Source organism: Cydia strobilella, chromosome 19 (assembly GCF_947568885.1).
Source record: "Cydia strobilella chromosome 19, ilCydStro3.1, whole genome shotgun sequence".
Lineage (NCBI taxonomy): Eukaryota > Metazoa > Arthropoda > Insecta > Lepidoptera > Tortricidae > Cydia > Cydia strobilella.
The window spans coordinates 5,550,274-5,572,533 of NC_086059.1; the positions used below are offsets into that span (position 1 = coordinate 5,550,274).

General features: G+C 39.0%; 1 protein-coding gene across 1 annotated transcript; it reads right to left on the minus strand.

The window, feature by feature from the left end:
* Positions 1 to 604: 604 nt before the first annotated feature.
* LOC134749839 (trichohyalin-like) lies at positions 605 to 14,795 on the minus strand. The gene is made up of 9 exons (XM_063684838.1): positions 14,543 to 14,795; positions 12,875 to 13,089; positions 12,240 to 12,350; positions 10,992 to 11,174; positions 9,990 to 10,134; positions 5,014 to 5,301; positions 3,551 to 3,712; positions 1,888 to 2,079; positions 605 to 1,028 (listed from the first exon to the last, which is right to left on the minus strand). Exons 2-9 carry the CDS (start codon positions 13,084 to 13,086, stop codon positions 837 to 839), a joined length of 1,485 nt encoding a protein of 494 aa, XP_063540908.1. The 5' UTR covers positions 13,087 to 13,089; positions 14,543 to 14,795; the 3' UTR covers positions 605 to 836.
* Between the last annotated feature and the right edge of the window lie 7,465 nt (positions 14,796 to 22,260).

A 22,260-nucleotide genomic window follows, 5' to 3' on the forward strand; every position in this document is an offset into this window, starting at 1 on the left:
CTCGTAAATGAATAAAAAAATTTTAACCCTCCCTGGATCATACCAAACAAGGGTTGTCAAATATACGTACGTAGTTAGTAATTAACTTTTTCTTCCGAAATGCTAGGGTTCCTATGACATCTAATATTGAGGTATAATAATAATATGTAAATAACACTATAATCTCATTTTGGAGGAAAAAAGTTACCACAACTTATGAGTTTATAAAATTCCTAATCAGAAAAAAACGGGGTATAGACTACTAGACTTATATTGAACGGGGTATAGACCGTGATTACCTTTTGTATTGTTTTTGAGGTCCCGATATTTCGACGCAGCAAAGATAGATATAACTCCGTAATAGATAGATACAGTCTAAGGAAAAAACGTGCCTCGAAAATCAAGAAAATTTGATTCTCGATCAGAGGGCGCTACTAGCTTTGGCCTACTGTCTTATAGATGGCGTTGACGGTTTCGTTTGTTATTTAACTATTTTAACGCATATCAGTGAAAGAGCATGGGTCAAAATCATAAAAATAATTAATGCAATTAAAAAAAAAATCATTTATCCATATTTTAATAAATTTTATCGTATTTTTATAAATCTTCATTTTTAGTTTTAAAGTGTGTCGATAGATGGCAGTGAATTTACTGTGGTTACAAAATTTACTATGACAGTACCGCTCTAGTATAAGTTACTTTATGGACGCAGTTACATGCATCTTGGGTGACACACCGTGTGACGGGAAGGTAATCACGGTCTATATCCTGTTCAATATAAGTCTAGTGAAACTAACGGTGAATCATTCAAAACTCTTATTGGGGTATAGTCTAAACTCCAAATTGATCTATCTACCTTACGCCCAGGCCTGTTCAGTCCTGTCCCTGTTAATCCTAGCGATCTCAGTCCTGAGTTTCCTCTCGTTGGCGCTCGCCTCGCGTAGTTCTGCCTCCTTCTCGGCTGCTTCTTCTAACTTCTGTTTCTGCACGCTAAGGCCTTTGAGTTGAGATTGGAGAGCTGATATTGTTGAGTAGGCTGCGTTCTTTAGCTGTGAACAAATGTAGAGTGTCTGAAACTTGTTAAAAAATAAAGTTAACATACTGCGTTTTCGAATGACGTGTTTTGCAGTAAATAGTTCCATTGAAACTGATAAGGTTAAGTCACCAATTGAGTAGCACGTTATATATTATTTAGATGAAGAGCAAAGCAATAATTGTACAATACCTAATAATAAAACGCAGAGAAGTTTAGTAAAAAAAATCGAGGGTTCCGTACTTTTTAGTATTTGTTGTTATAGCGGCAACTGAAATACATCATCTGTGAAAATTTCAACTGTCTAGCTATCACGGTTCATGAGATACAGCCTGGTGACAGGCAGACAGACGGACAGCGGAGTCTTAGTAATAGGGTCCCGTTTTTACCCTTTGGGTACGGAACCCTAAAAAGTAAGGCCTGTTTCAATAAATTAATGAAATTTCTTGCAAATACATAAAATACTCCACGTTCACTGATTAATCAAATCAAATCAAATTTCAAGTTGATTGACACATACACACATACTTTGTAGACTAACATACATACAATACAGTCTTAACAGTTTTCTGCTGCGTCATCTATTCCAGTGTGATTACTGATACTTGGACATAAACGGCCAAAACCGGGTCACTAAAATGTTTTACTCGTGAGTTCATGTTTGCCGTGAGGGACCCGATTAATAAATAAATATTTAATAAGTCGGAGTCCCATGGAAGTTTTGTTATGACATTGAGATCATTTACTAATAAACGGTTTTTTTTACTAATTTATTTGATTGCAGACTTTGTAATAGTATGATAAAAGACTGCCACGTCATTACGGTACGGAACCTTAAGAAGTTACTCAGTCATCACTTGAGCCAAAAATCCTACCTGAGCGTCTCTCTCTCTGGTCTTGACCTCATGATGGTAGCTCTCCATCTGCTCCAGGATCTGTTCTCTCTCCTTCACGTTGGCTCGCTGCTGCATCCTGCTGGCTTCCACCTTGTCCTCTACTTGTCTTCTCAGGGTAGTGAGGACGTCGTGCATGAGGAGAGCGCGGGCTTCTCGTTCTTTAGCCCAGAGCTGTAAGGCAAAAATAATAACGTATTATAAACCAGTTTTTATCTCAGCGGCCAATTTCATAAATTCTCAATAGGGGATATTACTGCGATGTTCTGCCACCAGAGTGCATCACTGGCCCGTTTAGTAAACCATAGAGTAACTTATACATACTGTGCCTTTAACAGTTTTTTGGCAAGTTTAAGATAATAAAATATGACATTGATGCATCAAGGCGGTTTGTTTACAGAAGACCTGCCGGGAAACGCGAATCCGAAATTTTGCTATCTGCCTCTTTATTGCTAGAATATGCAAGTGACAGAGATTTTAGATACGAAATTTTGATTTTCTTGTTGCGTGATAGAACCTCAGATTGTGGCAGTGGCGCCCTCTGCGCAGAGTTTCGCGTAATATATTGATAACTAAATATTTTTTATTTTTTAAAACTCAACCCCTAATGACTATAGCGGAAAAAAAGTCAGGTGCGGTGTGCACAGAGATATAACCACTCGTTTTCAAGCACTCTTAGGGTCGGTTGCACCAAATTGTTTGTTGAGTTCGCTAAATTTTATTGTATGGAGAGTTTCATAGTAAACCCCCGCGGCGCGCCGGGTGACGTTGATCAGTCTGTCAAGTGCGGATGGTGCAACTGGCACTTAGTCTTAGGGTCGGTTGCACCAAACCGTCTGTCACCGTTAAAGCGTTCGCAAAATTTAATTGTATGGGAAGTTTCATAGATCTCTGCTGCGTGACGTTGATCAGTCTGTTAACTGTGGTTGGTGCAACTGGCTGGCCCTATATCTTGAGACCTAGACTCTCCGAAACGTGTCACTCGAGTGACTAAAATGATTAAGTAAGTAATTTAAACCATAAAATTAATTGAATTTTGTCACCTTGTCTTGTTTCTCGCTGAGCTGCCTCGCCTCGCCGTCATACATGGCGTCGATGTTCTTCTGTCTCTGTCGCTCTCACGGATACTCCTGTATTGTCTCACCTTGTCTTGTTTCTCGCTGAGCTGCCTCGCCTCGCCGTCATACATGGTGTCGATGTTCTTCTGTCTCTGTCGCTCTCACGATACTCCTGTATTGTCTCACCTTGTCTTGTTTCTCGCTAAGCTGCCTTGCCTCGCCGTCATACATGGTGTCGATGTTCTTCTGTCTCTGTCGCTCTCACGATACTCCTGTATTGTCTCACCTTGTCTTGTTTCTCGCTAAGCTGCCTTGCCTCGCCGTCATACATGGTGTCGATGTTCTTCTGTCTCTGTCGCTCTCACGATACTCCTGTATTGTCTCACCTTGTCTTGTTTCTCGCTAAGCTGCCTTGCCTCGCCGTCATACATGGTGTCGATGTTCTTCTGTCTCTGTCGCTCTCACGATACTCCTGTATTGTCTCACCTTGTCTTGTTTCTCGCTAAGCTGCCTTGCCTCGCCGTCATACATGGCGTCGATGTTCTTCTGTCTCTGTCGCTCTCACGGATACCCCTGTATTGTCTCACCTTGTCTTGTTTCTCGCTGAGCTGCCTCGCCTCGCCGTCATACATGGAGTCGATGTTCTTCTGTCTCTGTCGCTCTCGCTCGCGATACTCGTTTAACTCTAGAAGTGCTGCATCTAAAACGCGCTTGTAGCTCGATCTTCTGTCTTCGTTTGATTCTATTTCCTGTAAACGAAATTTTACACAATTTTATACATTTCTAAATAATACAATTATCAAATCAGGCACCATCATAACAAAATCATTAGACAGTATATTATCAAAGGGATGTAGGCACATGGATACGATTTTGTGCGAAACATTAATACTCATCCTAGTAAAGCATAACAATACCTAACAATTTTTGATAAAAATGTTAATATCGTTACGAACTTTTATCGCATCCTGTACGAATTGTACGGTATTTGTACGATCCTAATCAGAGTAATTAGTGCCTATGGCACAACACAAGCCTTCTTGAGCTTACTGTGGGACTCAATCTGTGTAGGAATGTCCTTTATTTATTTATTTATTTACATTTATTTATTCATTATCCAGCCAAACAACTATAACGGACAGTTGTTTGGCTGGATACCGGATACCGGATGTTCGGCTTGACCATCGGCGGAACTATACACTCACATTTCGGTTTTTCAGGTGCGCATTGTGCAATTTTTGACCTGTTTCGTAGTGAACTCGCGCGGGTTAATTACTAGGTTCGATACATAGAGTAACTTATACTAGAGCGTTACTGTCATAGTAAATTTTGTAACCCCAGTAAATTCACTGCCATCTGTCGACACACTTTAAAACTAAAAATAAATATTTATAAAAATACGATAAAATGTATTTAAATATGGATAAATGATTTTTTTATTTGCATTAATTATTTTTATATGATTTTGACCCATGTTCTTTCACTGGTATGCGTTAAAATTATAAATAACAAACGAAACAGTCAACGCCCTCTATACGAGTGTAGGCCAAAACTAGTGGCGCCATCTGATCGAGAATCAAATTTTCGTGATTTTTGAGGCACGTTTTTTCCTTAGACTGTATCCATCTATTACGGAGTTATATCTATCTTTGGTTCGATATGAGAGCGCGTGCAAGTGAGTAGAATGTTTAAATGAGGGCTATCGTTTTTTTGCTCACCAGTTGGCGCCTCTGTTGATGGTGGTCCAAAAGACTAAAGAACAGCTGTCAGTCATTGAATTGACAAGTGACATTTGACATTTCGATCTACACTAGCGCCCCTAGCGGCGAATTCATACGCATTAGCCCTCATTGTTTTAAAATAATAAACGATTACGATTATGGCCGTGACTGTTCCTTAAATTTGTTTACTCCGAAATCAAGCAAAGTATCCGGTCGGATATTAAAATAAGGGCCGTATAGGCCGGATACCGGATAGTAACCGAATATCCGGTGCATCTCTAGTATGTATGTATGTCTGACTATTCCTTCTGATAAACACAGTTACTCACTTTCAAAATAGCTTTCTTCAACCTCTCCACCATTTGCAGATCCAACTCAATCTCCTGCAACACCGATATAACCTTCTTCTTCAACTTATACTTATGCAGACCCATATTCACTATAGTGGCGTCCCTCTCTGCCACCAGCCGCGCGTGTTCTCTGTCCCGCTCGCTCGATATGAACTTGAGCTTGTCTAGTATCATGAGTTCTCTCTCTTCTTCTTTTTGTAGGCGTTTGACGATCGTCTCTTTCTCGCTTAGCTCGGCGATTTGGCCTTCTAAGCTTCCGCGGAGCTCCTGAAAAAAAAAACAATTTAATTAGAAACTTAAATTAAGTCGACAATCATTTTCGATACAGGCCCTCTAGTTATCTGCTCATTAAGACAAATCAAACGAGCTCAAACTCAATACGATTACGTTATTGTTTATTATAGAGTTTCTATAGCTACCTTCTGTCTCCATCATATATATAGTAGATTGTACATCAAGGGCATAAAGCGATGCATCATTGGTCGAGGCAATTTATTGACATTTATGCCTGAGTTATACACTACTTTTCACTTCGATTGTGAGTAAAATATACACACAAAAATTACCAATATTGTAGGTTATTTTATTTACCGTATTTATTCAAGAATATTCGTAAATAGTACTCGGTTGAGTCGGGGGCGGGGGGCGCGCCGGCAGGGCTGGCAGTTTGTATGGCAGATGCAGGACTTTATTGCTAAGTCAATAAGGGTCGTAATAGATGATTTTACTTTATGCTCTAGAACATAATAAGCAACTTTATGTCGTCTACGCACGACTTAAAGTCGAACTTTAGGAGCATTTTTATTTAACTATGTAGTGTTGTGGTTCAAGTAAGTAAGTAAAATTAATGTAGTTGGTGTGGTTCATTTGTATCTTGAAAGCAAAATTTGTCCCACATTCCAATTTCCAATTTCTGAGCTGACATTTTGCATGACAATGTACTATCGGCCAAAGCCAGAGTCGACCACCTTAAAGGCGCATTTTGTTTGAAGCGGGAACATCTGCCCGAGGCTCGTCAGCTTTTGTCCACCAATGAAATTTGGGGGCGGACCACTAGAATTTCTTTTGAAGTTTTTTGTGATTTTCTGTCAGAATGTAAACAGTGGTCCAATAAGAATAACAGCAAAATGTTATAAATATATTAATACGTATTACAAATGCGTATTACAAATTGAATAAAATGATAGTGTGTCTAATCTTTCAAACGTTTTAAACGTATTTTTGTAAATGTTTAAATATGAAAATAATTGATAGTTTAAAAGCACTCGGAGAATACGGCCACGGCATTTTTAACCAAAATTAGGAGGGTTTGATGAAAATGCAAAAATGTTATAGAAACACCAACTTTTATTAAGTTTGCGAAATGGGGAAACAAGCATTGCTTTATAGAATCAACTAACAACAACGCCAGTAGTGCTTACATATTCGATGAAAACGAACTGGAAGATTTGGTTCAGACAAAAATTAACAATCTCGACGGCTTTACCCATCTGGCTTTCGATCCTTTGAGCCGCGATGGGTTTTATTTTTCTTTATATCATGATATCTTACGGTGGCCCTGGAAAGGATTGTTACATCATTTTAATATGCCACCATACCTCAATATAAAATTAAATAAATAAATAGATTGTGTCACGGATTACTATCCGTATTACATATTTGAATATTATTGGAATATTCAATTTCGACGTTTCAAGTTCTCTATAGCACTCATGATAATTGTAGGTAATTACTTACCAAATCTTCGCTAAAACTCCAAAATGAGCGAATACTACTAGCATCAATCTTGACCAATTGGGGCATTTTGCAACCGTATTGCTGCATAGAGTGGTTCATCTCGTGCAAATGTGCGAGCTATGTAGACTCTATTCCATGCAGAAATACGGTTCAGATTTACTATATCAATGAAAATATCGTCTTCCCTCGGTGGCGGAAATGGACCTACTTCAGTACATGTCAGTACTTCAGTCGATTAGTAAATAGGTTATAGATATAAGTCTTAAATGTAAGATTTTATTTATTAGGAAATGGGTAGGCTTATTTAGTTATATATATATTGTTTTTATTTTACATGACATTTAATTTAATTAATTTCACCAAATTAAATGAGAGAAAGTAAATTAATATAAATCAACAATATTTGAAGAAGAACACACACTAGCACATATTATCACTGTATCTATAACTATCCAAGTAATCCAAGTGAACATATTGCACGTGTTGATCATACCGATTGTTACAGCGTGTCGAACTTAAAATGTGGTTAAACAAGTAAAATATGGGTTACGAGTCGGGGCAAGGCGGCAAAAAGAACCCAGATACACCGTAATCACTATACAATGTGGGCCCTTTGCGTTGCTATCGAGCATTATCGGGTCGAATAAAAAAATGAATAAATGGCGTAAAATATTATATTGTAAAATTTGTAAGATTGAATCAGCTAGTGTATCTTGTTTTCGCCTTATACTTAGTTATATACCCTTATACTAAGTTATGTTACTATACTAAAGTTACTATCACACTCACTATTAACATCAACTCGAAACAAAATATAACCAAATTTTACCCTGAGCTAATATATATTCTAGTTAACCTAATTAATCTAATAATACTACTTATGCTAATTATATATAAAAATACACATAATTAAATTTCTTGACACGTTATTAATTAAGTGATCTTAAACCCTACATTACTTATACTTACAGCCAAGATTACTAACACCTATGAACCACTGCACAAATTTTCTTATGAATCGTAGTGTAAACAACACATGAAAGTCAACACACGGTCACATGAAAGACAGTCGGTAACAAACACATGTCTCAAGTTCGTCAAGAAAAAAAAAACAAATTAATACTCAATAACACAAAACTGACATTTTAAACAAATATTTTTAGCATGAACGTAAATAAATATATTGACACGTAAATAACATAGGTGACTTAAGACTATAGCGTAAAACACCGATGAACCACTAACCGTTGATATTAACCGTTGTTTAAACAAAGTTACCTCAATGCTTTGTGCAAAGCACGGTTAATATTTTGTTAGTGCCCCGTCAGCGTCTATGACTGCATCCAATCTCCTCCGCATCGAGGCTACAAGGTTTTCGCACAAATTTGATCCGCGCAACGAGTCCCACACCTCGTTAACATGTGCGACGAGTGCGTTTTTGGTCCTTTCGGATCTCGTATCCCAGCGTTGGACCATTACGGACCAAAGATTTTCAATGGGATTGAGATCCGGAGAGCGCGAGGGCCATGGTATTGCTTTAATGCCACTGGGTTTCTGTTGAAGCCAATTTTGCACCAGGCGACATTTGTGTATAGGGCAGTTGTCGTGTATGAATATTACTTCAGGCACGTCTTCTTCCGGATACACTGTCCTCACTGACGGCACCATTGTGTCCTGCAGAACCTCCAGATAACTCGCGCCATTGGCCCTCTCGGGTAAATATACGAGCTCTCCCGGCCCAGCTGCACTCATCCACGCCCACATGTTAACTACAACTCTTCCTGACTCTAAACATGGGACCACATTCCGCGGGTCGTATCGTGTATTATCCACACGCCATAAATTCTTGCGACCCACCTGGCTCGACTTAAAAGACTTCTCGTCGGAAAATATGGCATGTGAAAAATCAAAATCCCTCATATCTCGAGCGAAATTGAGGCGCGCTGCTTTTTGAACATCTGTCAAAACAATTTTTTTTGCCGGCTTTCGGTGGTGGATGCCGACCCTATGAAGAGCGTTTCGCACGGTTTGCGGAGAACAATCAAATGCCGCCGCAAAGTGCCGAATAGGCGTAAATGGATGCTCTTCATAGGTGGTGATCAGTTGGTCCAAACGCTGGCCAGCAATAATGCGTTGCGGTTGGGGACGGGGTTGATTTTCTAAACTTGCTTCTCCGTCGTAGCGTTTAATCCAGCGGCGTGCTGAATTTCTCTAAAAAAAAGAAATGTAATGATCAAAATATGTTGCTTGCAACCCTCCTTTGCGTATTGAACTAATATCTACTACATGTTTAAACACTCCATGTAAACAGCTAAAATGTTTTCTGCTACAAGGTGATAAAGCGTATATGTAAATAACACAATTCTACTCTATAAGTCAACGAATAATATTATTTAAAATTTTAATAATTAAGTAGTTGAAGTATTGTGAGGTAATCGATCACATGTATACTGAAAACCAATTTTTAACTTAAAACAGCAGGATATATGAATAAAAAAAACTAAATCTTAATAACCTAATAATACTATAAATACTTTTTATTTATCTTTGCACAGCGTAGTTAGTTGTATAAATAAAAAAATATTCACTTACCGTAATTTGTAATTCTTCCGAGATTTGACTAATATTATATCCTTCTTCTCTTAAAGAAATTATACGGTTTCGCACATACGTTGACAAATTGCCGTGATTCATAATTGCGACGGTTAAGACACGTGGTGCGTTTTAGATGCGCAAGATGCAACTGACTAGACTAGACAAAACACGTGCAAGCTACGTAAAGATTGTGAACAATGACAGCTACTTTACAAAAAAAAGGATCTTTGTTTCTCATTGGTCAACAAATTAGGGGCGGGTCAAGTCAAAAATCAACGTTTGCAAGCGATACTGTTTTGAAAGTGGTCGACTCTGGCTTTGGCCGATAGTACCTAATATTATGATGTCATAGAGCTGATCTGATGATGGAGTCAGGAGGTGGCCATAGGAACTCTTTGAAAAAACAATGCAAACTAATTGTGTTTAGGGTTGTTAGAATTGTTTCGATGAGTATTAGTTGCCTGTGGAAAAAAAAGTACAGTCAGCTTATAAAAACTTGTACCAAAAACGAAATTTTTGCCAATAACTTATTCTTGTTGGACTGTGCCTACTACGGTGCACGCTTCACATGAATAAGAAAGTGGACGTGTCGCAAATGTCTAATTAATTTTACTTATCATTACCCTCATTTGCATCTCTTTCTCTTTAAGTCTCTCTTCTTCCTTCTCTATCTGCTTACGCAACGCCTCGTCCCTTTCTTGAAGTATCTTTAGAGTGTCCTCTTCCTCCTTCTTTCTTGCTATCTCCTTCTCCACTATTTGTTGTGTCCTGAAAACAAAACCTTTAACTTAGATATTCTTACTTCAGTTACTAAAGCTTGTCCGAGAAAAAAATGACGTATGGTGATTTTCACAAAATCTTATACAACAGTTAAAACCGGCCAAGTGCGAGTCGGACTCGCGCACGAAGGGTTTCGTACCATTACGCAAAAACGGCAAAAAAATCACGTTTGTTGTATGGGAGCCCCACTTAAATATTTATTTTATTTTGTTTTTAGTATTTGTTGTTATAACGGCAACAGAAATACATCATCTGTGAAAATTTCAACTGTCTAGCTATCATGGTTCATGAGATACAGCCTGGTGACAGACGGACAGCGGAGTCTTAGCAATAGGGTCCCGTTTTACCCTTTGGGTACGGTACCCTAAAAATAGCCATGTCAGATAAACGTCAGTCCATGCATTGTGTATGACCATTCGCCGATTACTGGTGAAAACCGAGTAAGTACTTACTAATTTCATTGATCAGACTATTATAGAGTAACTTATGCAACCTATTAATACAATTGTCACCATATTGTCACTGATGTCAATCATTGCAAAAGTTTCCTTTTGGTTGCCTTCCTGTTCATAAATGTTCATGTTCTGTTCCGACTAAAAATGGAACGAATAGTAAAATTCAACCTCCGCTGCTGTTATTACCGATGAGGAGGCAGAAGAGGCTGCAATGGCTGCATATGCTCTCTTGGCACTTATTACACAAAACTCCGGCTGCCTCCGCAACTGCTCCTCTTTATCCATTATGCCCTGGTTGATTTAGGGCTCTCAAAGGCCGGCAACATAAGTTATTCCTCTTGCTTGCCACTAATTAAACAAAACTTTTTTTTTTTTAACGTTGTTACATACCATGCGGATTTGAGCCTTCCATTAGCGACATACGCCGTAGCAGCCCGTAACTCCGGCTGCCGGAGACGCCATGCGTGATGCAGCCGCAGTTCCGCCTCGTGTCTCCGCAACTGCTCCTCTTTATCCATGATGCCCTGGTTGATTTCCTTTAGGGTCGACGTTGGCACGTCATTTAGGTATGACCTTGAACAATATTTTTTTTAAGTTAATTCAAATAAAATGCCTGGAAGAGCTACTGGTCCATGAAAGAGCTAATGAAGGGCGACCTTCCAATGTCACTAAAGCGTAAACTCGTTGACATGTGTATTCTGGCTGTCCTAACCTACGGTGCCCAAACGTGGTCGCTCACCGAGAGACAGAAGTACAAAATGAAGGTTTGCCAGCGAGCAATGGAGCGCAGTATTCTAGGTGTCACAAGGATGGATCGCATCCGAAACACTACACTGTGCTCCATAACACAGGCATAGCTATCGTAGGGACAATATGCAAGACAGCTAGGCTGAAGTGGGACTGGGCAGGTCACGTATGCCGCATGCATCCGGATAGGTGGACTAGTATAGCCACCAAGTGGATGCCGTAAAATAAGCGCGGACGTGGCAGGCCCAGACGGAGATGGCGGGACGACTTAGACACCTTCATTAATAACTGGCCGGAAAAAGGTCAACAACGGGATATGGAAATCAACGGGACAGGCCTTTGCCCAGCAGTGGGACACTAAACCAGGCTAATAAAAAAAAAAAAAAAAAGTTTACAGCTTAGAGCTAAAAGTGTTCAAAAAACGTCATATCGTCATAACAAAATATTGTTTTGAAAAGTTCTATTCACACAACACCATTTTGTGTTGTATGAATAGAAGATGATAGAAGTAATAGAACACACCAACAAGTGTGTTCTCAAAAACATTACTGGAAAAAATAAAAGCTTTTACTTATTATTATTTAATTTTTGTAGTAATGTTTTAGAGAACATACTGTTTTTTAAGACATGTCTATAATGCATTTTATATAAGCTTTCCTTGTAGGTATTATCTTGTTACATTATAAAGCTTTGCTTAATTATAAGTTGCATCAAGAAATTGTATATGCAGAAAGCTTAAATTTTAATTGAATAATAACCACCATCTACAAACATGATGATACACTTGATGTAGATAGAACCTATAGAGGTAATTCTCAAGTTTGGGGCTAGGTTGATCTAGGTTAAAGTTTCTCCAAATATTAACTAATTCAGGATAATGTTATTATTTACCCGTTTTTATAAAGCTTAGGTTTTGCAGCCAAAGCCTTCATTTCATGTTGAAATTGCATGTTTTCTTGAAACAACATTAGTTCCAATTTTTTTCTTCTTTCCTCAAGTTGTCTGAAAAAACAATAAAAATATGTGTAGTTTTAAAATAAAATATTCATAGATCATATAATTTAATAATCATAGTACCCAAACATTTGACTAATGCCTGTTCTGTAATGTCAACAAACTGAGCAAAACATAAAGCATGTGAAATTCGTCAATCAATTCGTTCATCTGCTAGAAGACTGGTCACTACTCTTAAAATTCCCAACCACTTTTCCTATCACAATTTTCTACAGTCTCTCTCCTTTATACTCTGTAAGTTCTTTTTTATTCTAAGAATATTTATTTATCACTACATAGTATAAAACAAAGTCGCTTTCCGCTGTCTGTATGTCTGTCCCTATGTATGCTTAGATCTTTAAAACTACGCAATGGATTTTGATGCGTTTTTTTTTAATAGATAGAGTGATTTAAGAGAAAGGTTTATATGTATAATTTGTAAAGGTTTTGTGTAAATTTGTTGAACTACCCATGCGAAGCCAGGGTGGGTCGCTAGTAGGAGATAAAGTGAATAAACAGATATCAATACTTACATAGCTCTAAGCTTCTTCGAGCTAAACAGCTCAGCTTCCTTCCTAGCCTTCACGTAATACCCCTCAGCAGTCCACTGCTCATGATGACGGGACTTGTTGGTATTGTTCTCGAAGTAGTTGGCCACCTTTTGCAGTTCCTCAGCGCGACGGAGCTCATTGTCACGTCGCTGGGCTGCTAGAGCTTGTTGCTGCCAAGCACGGGGTCGAGACATGGTCTGAAAGAAGAAAGTAATAATATTCTTTAATTTAGGCATATTATAATGCACTTATGAATGTCAAAAACTAGTACCGGTTATAACCCTACACCACAGCCCCGAGATGATACCGACCCAAGACACTCGGCAGGGCACATTAAAAAAAACGTGAAATCTTATTAAGCAGTTGTTCCAGAAATCATATCAAAAAATAAATTTAAATTTATAGTAATTAATTGCCATGAAAAACACATATATTTTAATTTTAATTAATTAACATACAAATATAATTAACAAACTAACAATATGTACAATAACTAAATGAAGGCAAACAAATTGTATATACTTAGAAATAAGAAAAAGTGTGACAAGTTCATTTCAAGTCAACAGCAGGTCTTACCTCTACTGTGGCATGAATATTGAGAACAAGCTTTTGGATTGTCACACCTTAGGTCTGAAAGCCAAGTTAGGTAGAATAGAGGTCTAGAAAACCAAGTATAAAGAATAATAAGAATAGGGTATGTCCTTAAACTGCGTCCGGACCCAGATATGTCCTTAAACCACGTCCAAAAGAGAGGTATGGGCACTGTGAATGACATCTCGCTTTGTGTGGTAGGGCACAGGACAGCGGATGTCATTCCAGATCTAGAGCAGAGCCTAACTGGGGCAGTACCTCCACCTTACAGAAAACCGCAGCCAAATAACACTAGACCCTACTCATAGTGTTGTGTTCCTGCCAGTAAGTAAGGTTGCCAGAGCTCAACGAGGGAGAGGAGTGTTAGGGTCGGCAACGCGCGTGTAATATCTCCGGTGTTGCAGGCGTCTATAGGCTACGGTAACTGCTTACCATCAGGCGGGCCGTATGCTTGATTGCCACCGACGTGGTATAAAATAAAAAAATGATTCACAGTTAGTTACACTCAAAGAGCATATAATCACTACGTTCTAGTTACACTAGACTTATATGACCGGGATATGGACCGTGATTACCTTTTGTATTGTTTTTGAGCTCCCGATATTACCCACCCGCCATCTTCCCAGGTAGCAAAATGACGTAAAATGACGTCAGCGACGTCATAATGACGGCATTATTACGTCATTACGACGTCGCTGACGTCATTTGACGTCATTTTGCTACCTGGGTTCAGTCACCCGTGAACAAGATGCATGTAACTGCATCGAAATATCGTCAACTCAAATAATATCGGAAAAAATATAAAAAAAATACAAGCTACAAAGCCACTTTCAAAATAAGAACACAGTACATCACACCAGAGAAATACTTTTAAAATACAAACAGAAATAATTTGTAAAATGCACTCACATATTTCTTCAAAACAAAAAACCACAGCAAAAAACGCAGCAGGTTAAAGGCACAATATCATTGCTTAAAAACTTGAGAAGCAATGGCTGTGACTCCACTTTTACAAACAAAATGAGTCATTTAAGGCCTTTGTGAGATCAATATACTGACCTCCTTGGTAATTTACTCCTGATGCTAATAAATGACTCTGGGGCCTTCACCAAATGAGTCAAGTCACCGTAATCGCATGAATCGTATGATTATACGTCGTGGGTGTAATTGGGACCCCCAATTGGGTCATGAGACATCCGATGTGCAGTAAATCTAAATGAAATAAACTTTAATTGAATACAGTGGTCAGATGGTCAGTTTGATTTAAAACAAGTGAAGTGACGTTGACGTCGTTGACTTGACGTTTGTCCTACTTAAAAATGCAAGTAGTTAAGATTTCATTGCAAATAAAAAACGACTTTATGGTGTAAGTAATACAGTCCGTTTAACTATCAGCGTTTTATAACCCCATAAGTTGTAGAAGCGTAACTAGAACATAGTGCGTAACCTGAATAGTGTTAGCGTGTGACGCTAAACTGACAGTTGCCTAGCAACAAAGAGGCGCTTTTGTATATTTTGTTAAACGTATCTGTGTTTCTTTTGCAGCGATTGACAATAATATCAATCGCTGTTCTTTTGTCAGTCGTTTTCGTTCAAGCTATGTCTCCATGGTTCAAGCATTGAAGAAAAAACGCGTTAACGCTTTTGAGCGGGAATTTTGATTCTCTAATTGATATAAAGTTATATCTATCTTTGCTTTTACTGAGGTGTGCCAATAAAGAGTATTCTATCCATGGTATAGTATCACATATAGTATCTCTGAAGAGGAGTAATGTAATGCTGATAATAATGCCATCTCTGGGTTATGCTGGACATCTATTCCTCACCCGTGGTGCCCTGCTGAGTAAAAAGCGAATGCAAATAAGTATCTTAAATTTTAATCATAACGTCCCATTTTCAGTTCATTCGTTTTCGAGATACCTCCTTTTAGCATAAGGAGGGCTGAGTGTGAATATACCAAAACAAATATTTAAGCAGGTAACTTAATCGTATTTAATTAAATCTAGAAGAATATTATTTTAATAAAAAATGTTTTGATAGTGTTACTAACTTTACGTTGCAAATGAACTAGGAAACAAATTAAATTTGAAACGTAAAAGTAGTTTTTTTAATATGTAGTGCAAACACCGTACAATGACAGATTGACGTATTTTGACGAATAAAAAAACCAAATGACGTTTGGTTTGACGGGAAATTTTGAAATTATTTCTGTTGTTTTTTAATATAAATTCCGTTTAAACATATTTTTGATCAGATTTATGTTAAAATATTAACTTATAGCGTTTCAATAGATCACAACCAACCTTGTGAGTTGTGTTGAGTTGTGCTCTTACTCATTCAACCATAGACCTAGCATTACATAGACCAGCTATACGCGTGCGCCCGTAAGGGATAGACATAGATGACGTCATAAACGTGGGGATACCATATTGGTAAAAATTACCCCAATATTTGATATCACGTTGGGGCGATTACCCTGGAGGCAAAGTTAGCTTGTTTGACGGTATTAAAAAATTGTTAAATAAAATGTCAATGGGCCGTTCTTTTTAGGCGTATAAACAATGAAATACCTCCTATAATTCGCGCAGGTGGTACAAAACTAAACATGTTTAGTAAATAAAACGTAAAATAAAATGTATTATGGGTTTTAATTTAAAGAAATCACAAATCGCAATCACACCAATAAATGTACACCACATTTAATCTTCACAACATTTGTTTATTTATTTTTTGGAATTAGAAGTACGAAAAAACTTCGAGGTCAAAATTAGCCATAAAATTATGATATTTTCATCTGGTATCCCTAACATGATTGTTATGCAGCTAAATTAAGAAGAAGTTTAAAAATGGCTGACCTCAGACTCCTACCTACCTACGTAATTTGGGCGGATAATTTTACAAATAATGTTTTGTTCATTTGCGTAAATAATTGTGATATTTTTATTGAAATCGTTTCATTCTACATTGCTTTGAGTGTAACGTAATTTTACGATGTTATTCTCACATATTGCGTTAAGAGGAAGGTGTAAAATACCGTACTTACGTGTGAAAGGTTATGATCTCATATTTTTGCTCAGAGCGGCTATTACAGCCGATTACAGAACAATTCACCAGTATTTTATCAAAGTTCAAGCATTCAAAACGCTAACCATCACTATATTTCATAAGAGAAAGCACAATTTCATACAAAACAACGATAATTAAACAAGCAACGAACAAACATGACATGTCACGTACTTATTTGTTTGCCACAACCTCGGTTGTGGCAGCGGTGGAAAAGTGAAACTATGACAAGGACAAACAATAACAGCGCTTTCTCTGCTACTCCTACTGAAAGATACATAAGACTATCCCGTTCGGTCATTTTCCCCCACCCCTCATGACCGATCCAGTTATACTAGATTCATGCATTCAACCAAACCAACGCAGGCAAGATGAAAAGCAATGGCGACCGGGCCGCGCCGAATCTGTGTACCTTCTTGTATGTACATTGGTACAAGGACAAGGTAAGTAAATTTTCGAGTATATTATATACACCTCCTGAACATTTATTTATTATTTCATCTTTATCAAAAGCTTTGATAGAGGCTTCGGGTTATGATGTCATTGATGTCTATTAAGCGCGCTCCAGACTACGCGGCACGAAGCCGCGAACGTGAGTGTGGAGTGGATTTCGCTGATTAGTGAACTAGACTCCACACTCGCGATCGTGGCTTCGCGCCGCGTTTTGCGCACGAGTGTGAAGAGCCCTTTACGATTTTTAAATACTCTTATGGCTGACTGAACCCACTACACCTTGACGAAACTAGAAGCACTTTGTAGTTTGGCAACAGTAAAGCAAGATCCCTTAGTAAGCGTTGCAGTAGTATAAGTACTGCGTAGGTACCTACCTCCTAGTGAGTATTATATTCTTTGGTACCTACCAAATACCAAATAGGTTGCATAAGTGTCAAAATTATCCCACTTTCGAAGTTACCCCACCCCTATGCACCTTCTATCAACTGTCAAAACCATTGGCGAACCCACTCAAGCTTCGCATTTTCGAATCAATATTTGACGATGGGCCTGCGTGTCACACAGTTTACAATTATTTTTCGAAAGTCAGTAACCCAGGTAGAGTTTTAATATAAGCGTCACTTGCCCAGGTAGGGTAATCTAAAAGACCGCCTCCCGCCTCGGGGTCCAACGGGCTACTTAATTCCGTAATGTTGTGTTGTTGACTGACCGGTTGGCCCAGTTATTCTGTGATTACTCTAAGCACTCTTCCATATAATACGGCTTACGCAAGCGAACAAATCGCGAACGCGAAGCGAATCGGCGCGGCGCGGCGGGTCCACGCGGCATTCGCGTTCGCAACGAGATCGCCCACGTAGGACACTTCTATAGGTATCAAAGGATTGATTCACCCCGCGCCGCATCGCTTCGCTTCGCGTTCGCGTGTTGTTCGCCTACGTAGTATGCTGCGTTAAAGAAGTCCGCTAGGTGTTCGGTTTTGAACGCTACTACGGCTATCATGCGTTCGTGAGCGGCGCGGCGCGGATTTTTTTTTACAGCGAAATCTTCTGTCTGGGTTCTTTCATAAAACAAGCCCTCTAATTTGTCACACAATATGGTTTGCAAACCCTTTTTTCAATTTGATAATTTATTATAATATTTATTCAAGATTCCGTCTTTAGGTCACCGGTCACCGACTTACGTAGGTATGTGTAAAAAATTTCCACGAATTATGAAAATTTCAACTCAACACCTCCAATAGTTCTGGAACAAATTGGCTGTGGCCCTTGAGCTGTGACAGATGGACGGACAGACACACTGGTGACACAGGTGATTCTAGGAAGTGTTCTGTTTTTTTCCTTTTGTGGTACGGAACCTTAAGTCCCCGGCAAGCTCGGCCGATTTTCACCTTCCCATACAAACGGAGTTTCGACGTGTTGGATTGTAACGAAACTTTGCATATACAATGACATGAGGTATATCTAATTCTGTAATTAATTTAGGTATATAGCTCCAGTTTATAAAACAAACGAAATAGAGCAAAAACAGGTTTTGTATGAAAAACTTAAATTCGCTGTATTTTTTTACTATGGTATCTGAAGCTACATCAACTAATTACAAACCTAGATATACCTTATCTTATTGTAAGTACAAAGTTTCAGAGCAATCTAGCGAGTCGTTCTAAAATGAGAGCGTAACTACGTTTATATGGAGAACCAAGCATGCCGGGGACTCTTTAAAATGAGATGTCTCTATATGTAAAACTACTGGAGGATGGCAGATACTTTTGTTGCTATGTTCTTAGTGTCCAACCGAAGTTTCGGGTTCGGTTTCGGCATAAAAATCATGTTTCGGCTGCAGGTTCGATTTCAGCCAAACCTTTAACCGCGCCGAAACTGTATTTTCGGCAAAACTCCGGTGGGACACTTTGTTCTATTTCTATTCGCTACTATTGATGCTGATTGTTCAACAGCTTCAGGTACTTACTGTTGATAGACCTTATTTCGTTGCATTAAGGTTCACGATTCGTCAATGAACAGTGACGACGAGTCGACTATTGGTACTTTTTTTCTTCGCTGGGAATGTTGGGATATGATGTTCGCCGGCGCGTTGAAGTCGTTACTGCGGTTGAAGACAACTGTACAGGTGCCATCAGATATATCGGAGCGGCCAGGGTGCTCAGAAATATCTGAACACGCCTCTATTGTCAGGCAGGGCGTTAGAGTGCGACGTGCGTGTTCAGATATTGTGAACACCTTGGCCGCTCCGATATATCTGATGGCGACTGTACAATGCGAATAGTAAGCCGATAAACTAACATATGAAAGCTCTAAACTTCAAAGTTATGGTTTACGGTTGATAATAACTCTGGGAAAGAATGTTAGGCTCTCTTGAGCAACTCTAGTCCTTTTTTTATTTATTTAAGAATCACATGAACTTGTCGCCATAAAACCGCTCCCATACAATCGATGTTACGCTCTCAATTTAAAACGGACATGCCTTAATAAAACTTGGCATACGCATTTATGAAACATAATATATATCTCTGATCTATTTCTGATTTGCGTTTTAATTGCGTTTATTAAATATTCTACAGAATAGGGAACTCGATCTATCCACCACCAAATTTTATCGAAATGTGACGGAAAAAAGAGAACAAAATTAAAATCGGCCCTTAGAGCGCTCATCCCACTATCGAAGCTTTCACAGGTCGAAAAGCTTCTAGCTATATATCCAGAGCGCGTACAAATAATTTGAATAGGGAGTTAAAGATAGATTATGAGATAGATCGTTCTAAAATAATGATTAAAATCGCTAAGTATTTTTGAATATATTGAATTAAAATACAGTTTCTAAATTGAGGAATTCTTAGATTTTTTTTAAAGACCTTTCAGAAATTTCATTTTAGAAGCGGGAATTCCAGGGTTCTCTAATGATTAAAATCGCTAAGTATTTTTGAATATATAGGTATTGAACAAGTTTGGGAACAAATCAAATTATTTTATTAAATATTTTGATTTGTGTTTTTTAAAGTAGTCACACTACTATATATAAATTAAAAACTGTAATAGATGTCATATATTAAAGAAAAAGTGACGAAGCCCTCCAGTGGTGAAGGCCGGATTCGAACCGGCGTCTTTAGCTATCGCGGCTAACGCCATGAACCCCTAGGCCACCCCGCCACGGCGGTGCCCGTCCGAATTTCTCGACTATATGCCATCTTAGTAAGACTAGGCGTCTTTGGAGTTCGTTTAGGAGGTGCAAGCGCGCACTGCTTGCCCTTAGAGCTGGTCAAAGACGCCTAGTCTTACTAAGATGGCATATAGTCGAGAAATTCGGACGGGCACCGCCGTGGCGGGGTGGCCTAGGGGTTCATGGCGTTAGCCGCGATAGCTAAAGACGCCGGTTCGAATCCGGCCTTCACCACTGGAGGGCTTCGTCACTTTTTCTTTAATATATGACATCTATTACAGTTTTTAATTTATATATAGTAGTGTGACTACTTTAAAAAACACAAATCAAAATATTTAATAAAATAATTTGATTTGTTCCCAAACTTGTTCATAGATGGCAGCACCAGTCTCTCTCGCTACAACGTAAATCCGTAAGGAGTTCGTTTAGGAGGTGCAAGCGCGCACTGCTTGCCCTTAGAGCTGGTCAAAGACGCCTAGTCTTACTAAGATGGCATATAGTCGAGAAATTCGGACGGGCACCGCCGTGGCGGGGTGGCCTAGGGGTTCATGGCGTTAGCCGCGATAGCTAAAGACGCCGGTTCGAATCCGGCCTTCACCACTGGAGGGCTTCGTCACTTTTTCTTTAATATATGACATCTATTACAGTTTTTAATTTATATATAGTAGTGTGACTACTTTAAAAAACACAAATCAAAATATTTAATAAAATAATTTGATTTGTTCCCAAACTTGTTCATAGATGGCAGCACCAGTCTCTCTCGCTACAACGTAAATCCGTAAGGAGTTCGTTTAGGAGGTGCAAGCGCGCACTGCTTGCCCTTAGAGCTGGTCAAAGACGCCTAGTCTTACTAAGATGGCATATAGTCGAGAAATTCGGACGGGCACCGCCGTGGCGGGGTGGCCTAGGGGTTCATGGCGTTAGCCGCGATAGCTAAAGACGCCGGTTCGAATCCGGCCTTCACCACTGGAGGGCTTCGTCACTTTTTCTTTAATATATGACATCTATTACAGTTTTTAATATAGGTATTGAATTAAAATACAGTTTCTAAATTGAGGAATTCTTAGATTTTTTTTAAAGACCTTTCAGAAATTTCATTTTAGAAGCGGGAATTCCAGGGTTCTCAATGGTCGGCAACGCGTAAGTGGCTCCTCCAAGGCGGTGACCACTTCCCATCAGGCGGCTCATCTGCTTGCCGCTGATTATCACATAAAAAATAATTTAGAAACCGTTAGCAGTTTTAAATTATTTTCGCATCCTGTTACGACATAATTCGTGAATTCAGTTAGCTAGAAGCCATCGCGAAGGCTCTTTTCTAGCACTGGCTGGTTATAGCCTATCGAAGCTTTAAGCTCTTATTTCATTGAGGCGTCCGCAAGGCGGCCTTCAAGGTGATAGCGGGTCACATTCCGCCCGGGCGAGCGAGAGGGGAACACATTTCGTCCCGTTCTGAAGGCAATATGGCGGGCTGCGTAGTGTTGCCAGGTGGAGGGAGCGTTACCTGGTTTGTGGTAAACGATTGATTAATCTTTTAGGGTTCCGTATCAAACATAGTAAAACCACAACTGTCGCAGCAGCAACTACTTATTCATAAACTAACACTTTTATTTATTCATAAACAACAATGAAACATATTTTTCCGTGTAAACTGTTAGACCAGGTTTTATCTGTACTCTGTACCCATAATTAACGATACGGTCTTTACCTACCTAATCTAAGAGACATAAATCAAGTGAGAGATCATGTTAGTTGATGTTAGTATCAGGTCCAGTCACTATTATGTATAAGCGATGGATCACATATATTATCTTACTATTAGGTTGATTTCAGATTTTTCAGAACGTCCAACTAAAATACCAAATTTAAACTCTTTCAAACACTCCTACTCTACTAGCAACTGATTCAGGCTATGCTTTCGGGAAATCTTCCCCAACGCGGCAACACCGCGCTGGCAGTCAGTCCACTCGAGACGGCGCGCGCACGCGCAGCCTCCAACGACGCGTTCCAAAATCAAATTTAAAAAACCCAACGATCAACAAACTAAAAATCTACCTCCATTTATTCTGCGTACAGTGTCCCAAACAAGTGTG

Bases quoted from the DNA above. Each gene is read 5' to 3' on its own strand.
- LOC134749839 (XM_063684838.1), bottom strand. From the start codon at position 13,086: ATGTCTCGACCCCGTGCTTGGCAGCAACAAGCTCTAGCAGCCCAGCGA. The intron at 2,080-3,550 runs GTGAGACAATAC...TTTGCCTTACAG, and splicing joins TCAGCGAGAAACAAGACAAG to CTCTGGGCTAAAGAACGAGA. The intron at 1,029-1,887 runs GTAGGATTTTTG...ATTTGTTCACAG, and splicing joins CCAGAGAGAGAGACGCTCAG to CTAAAGAACGCAGCCTACTC.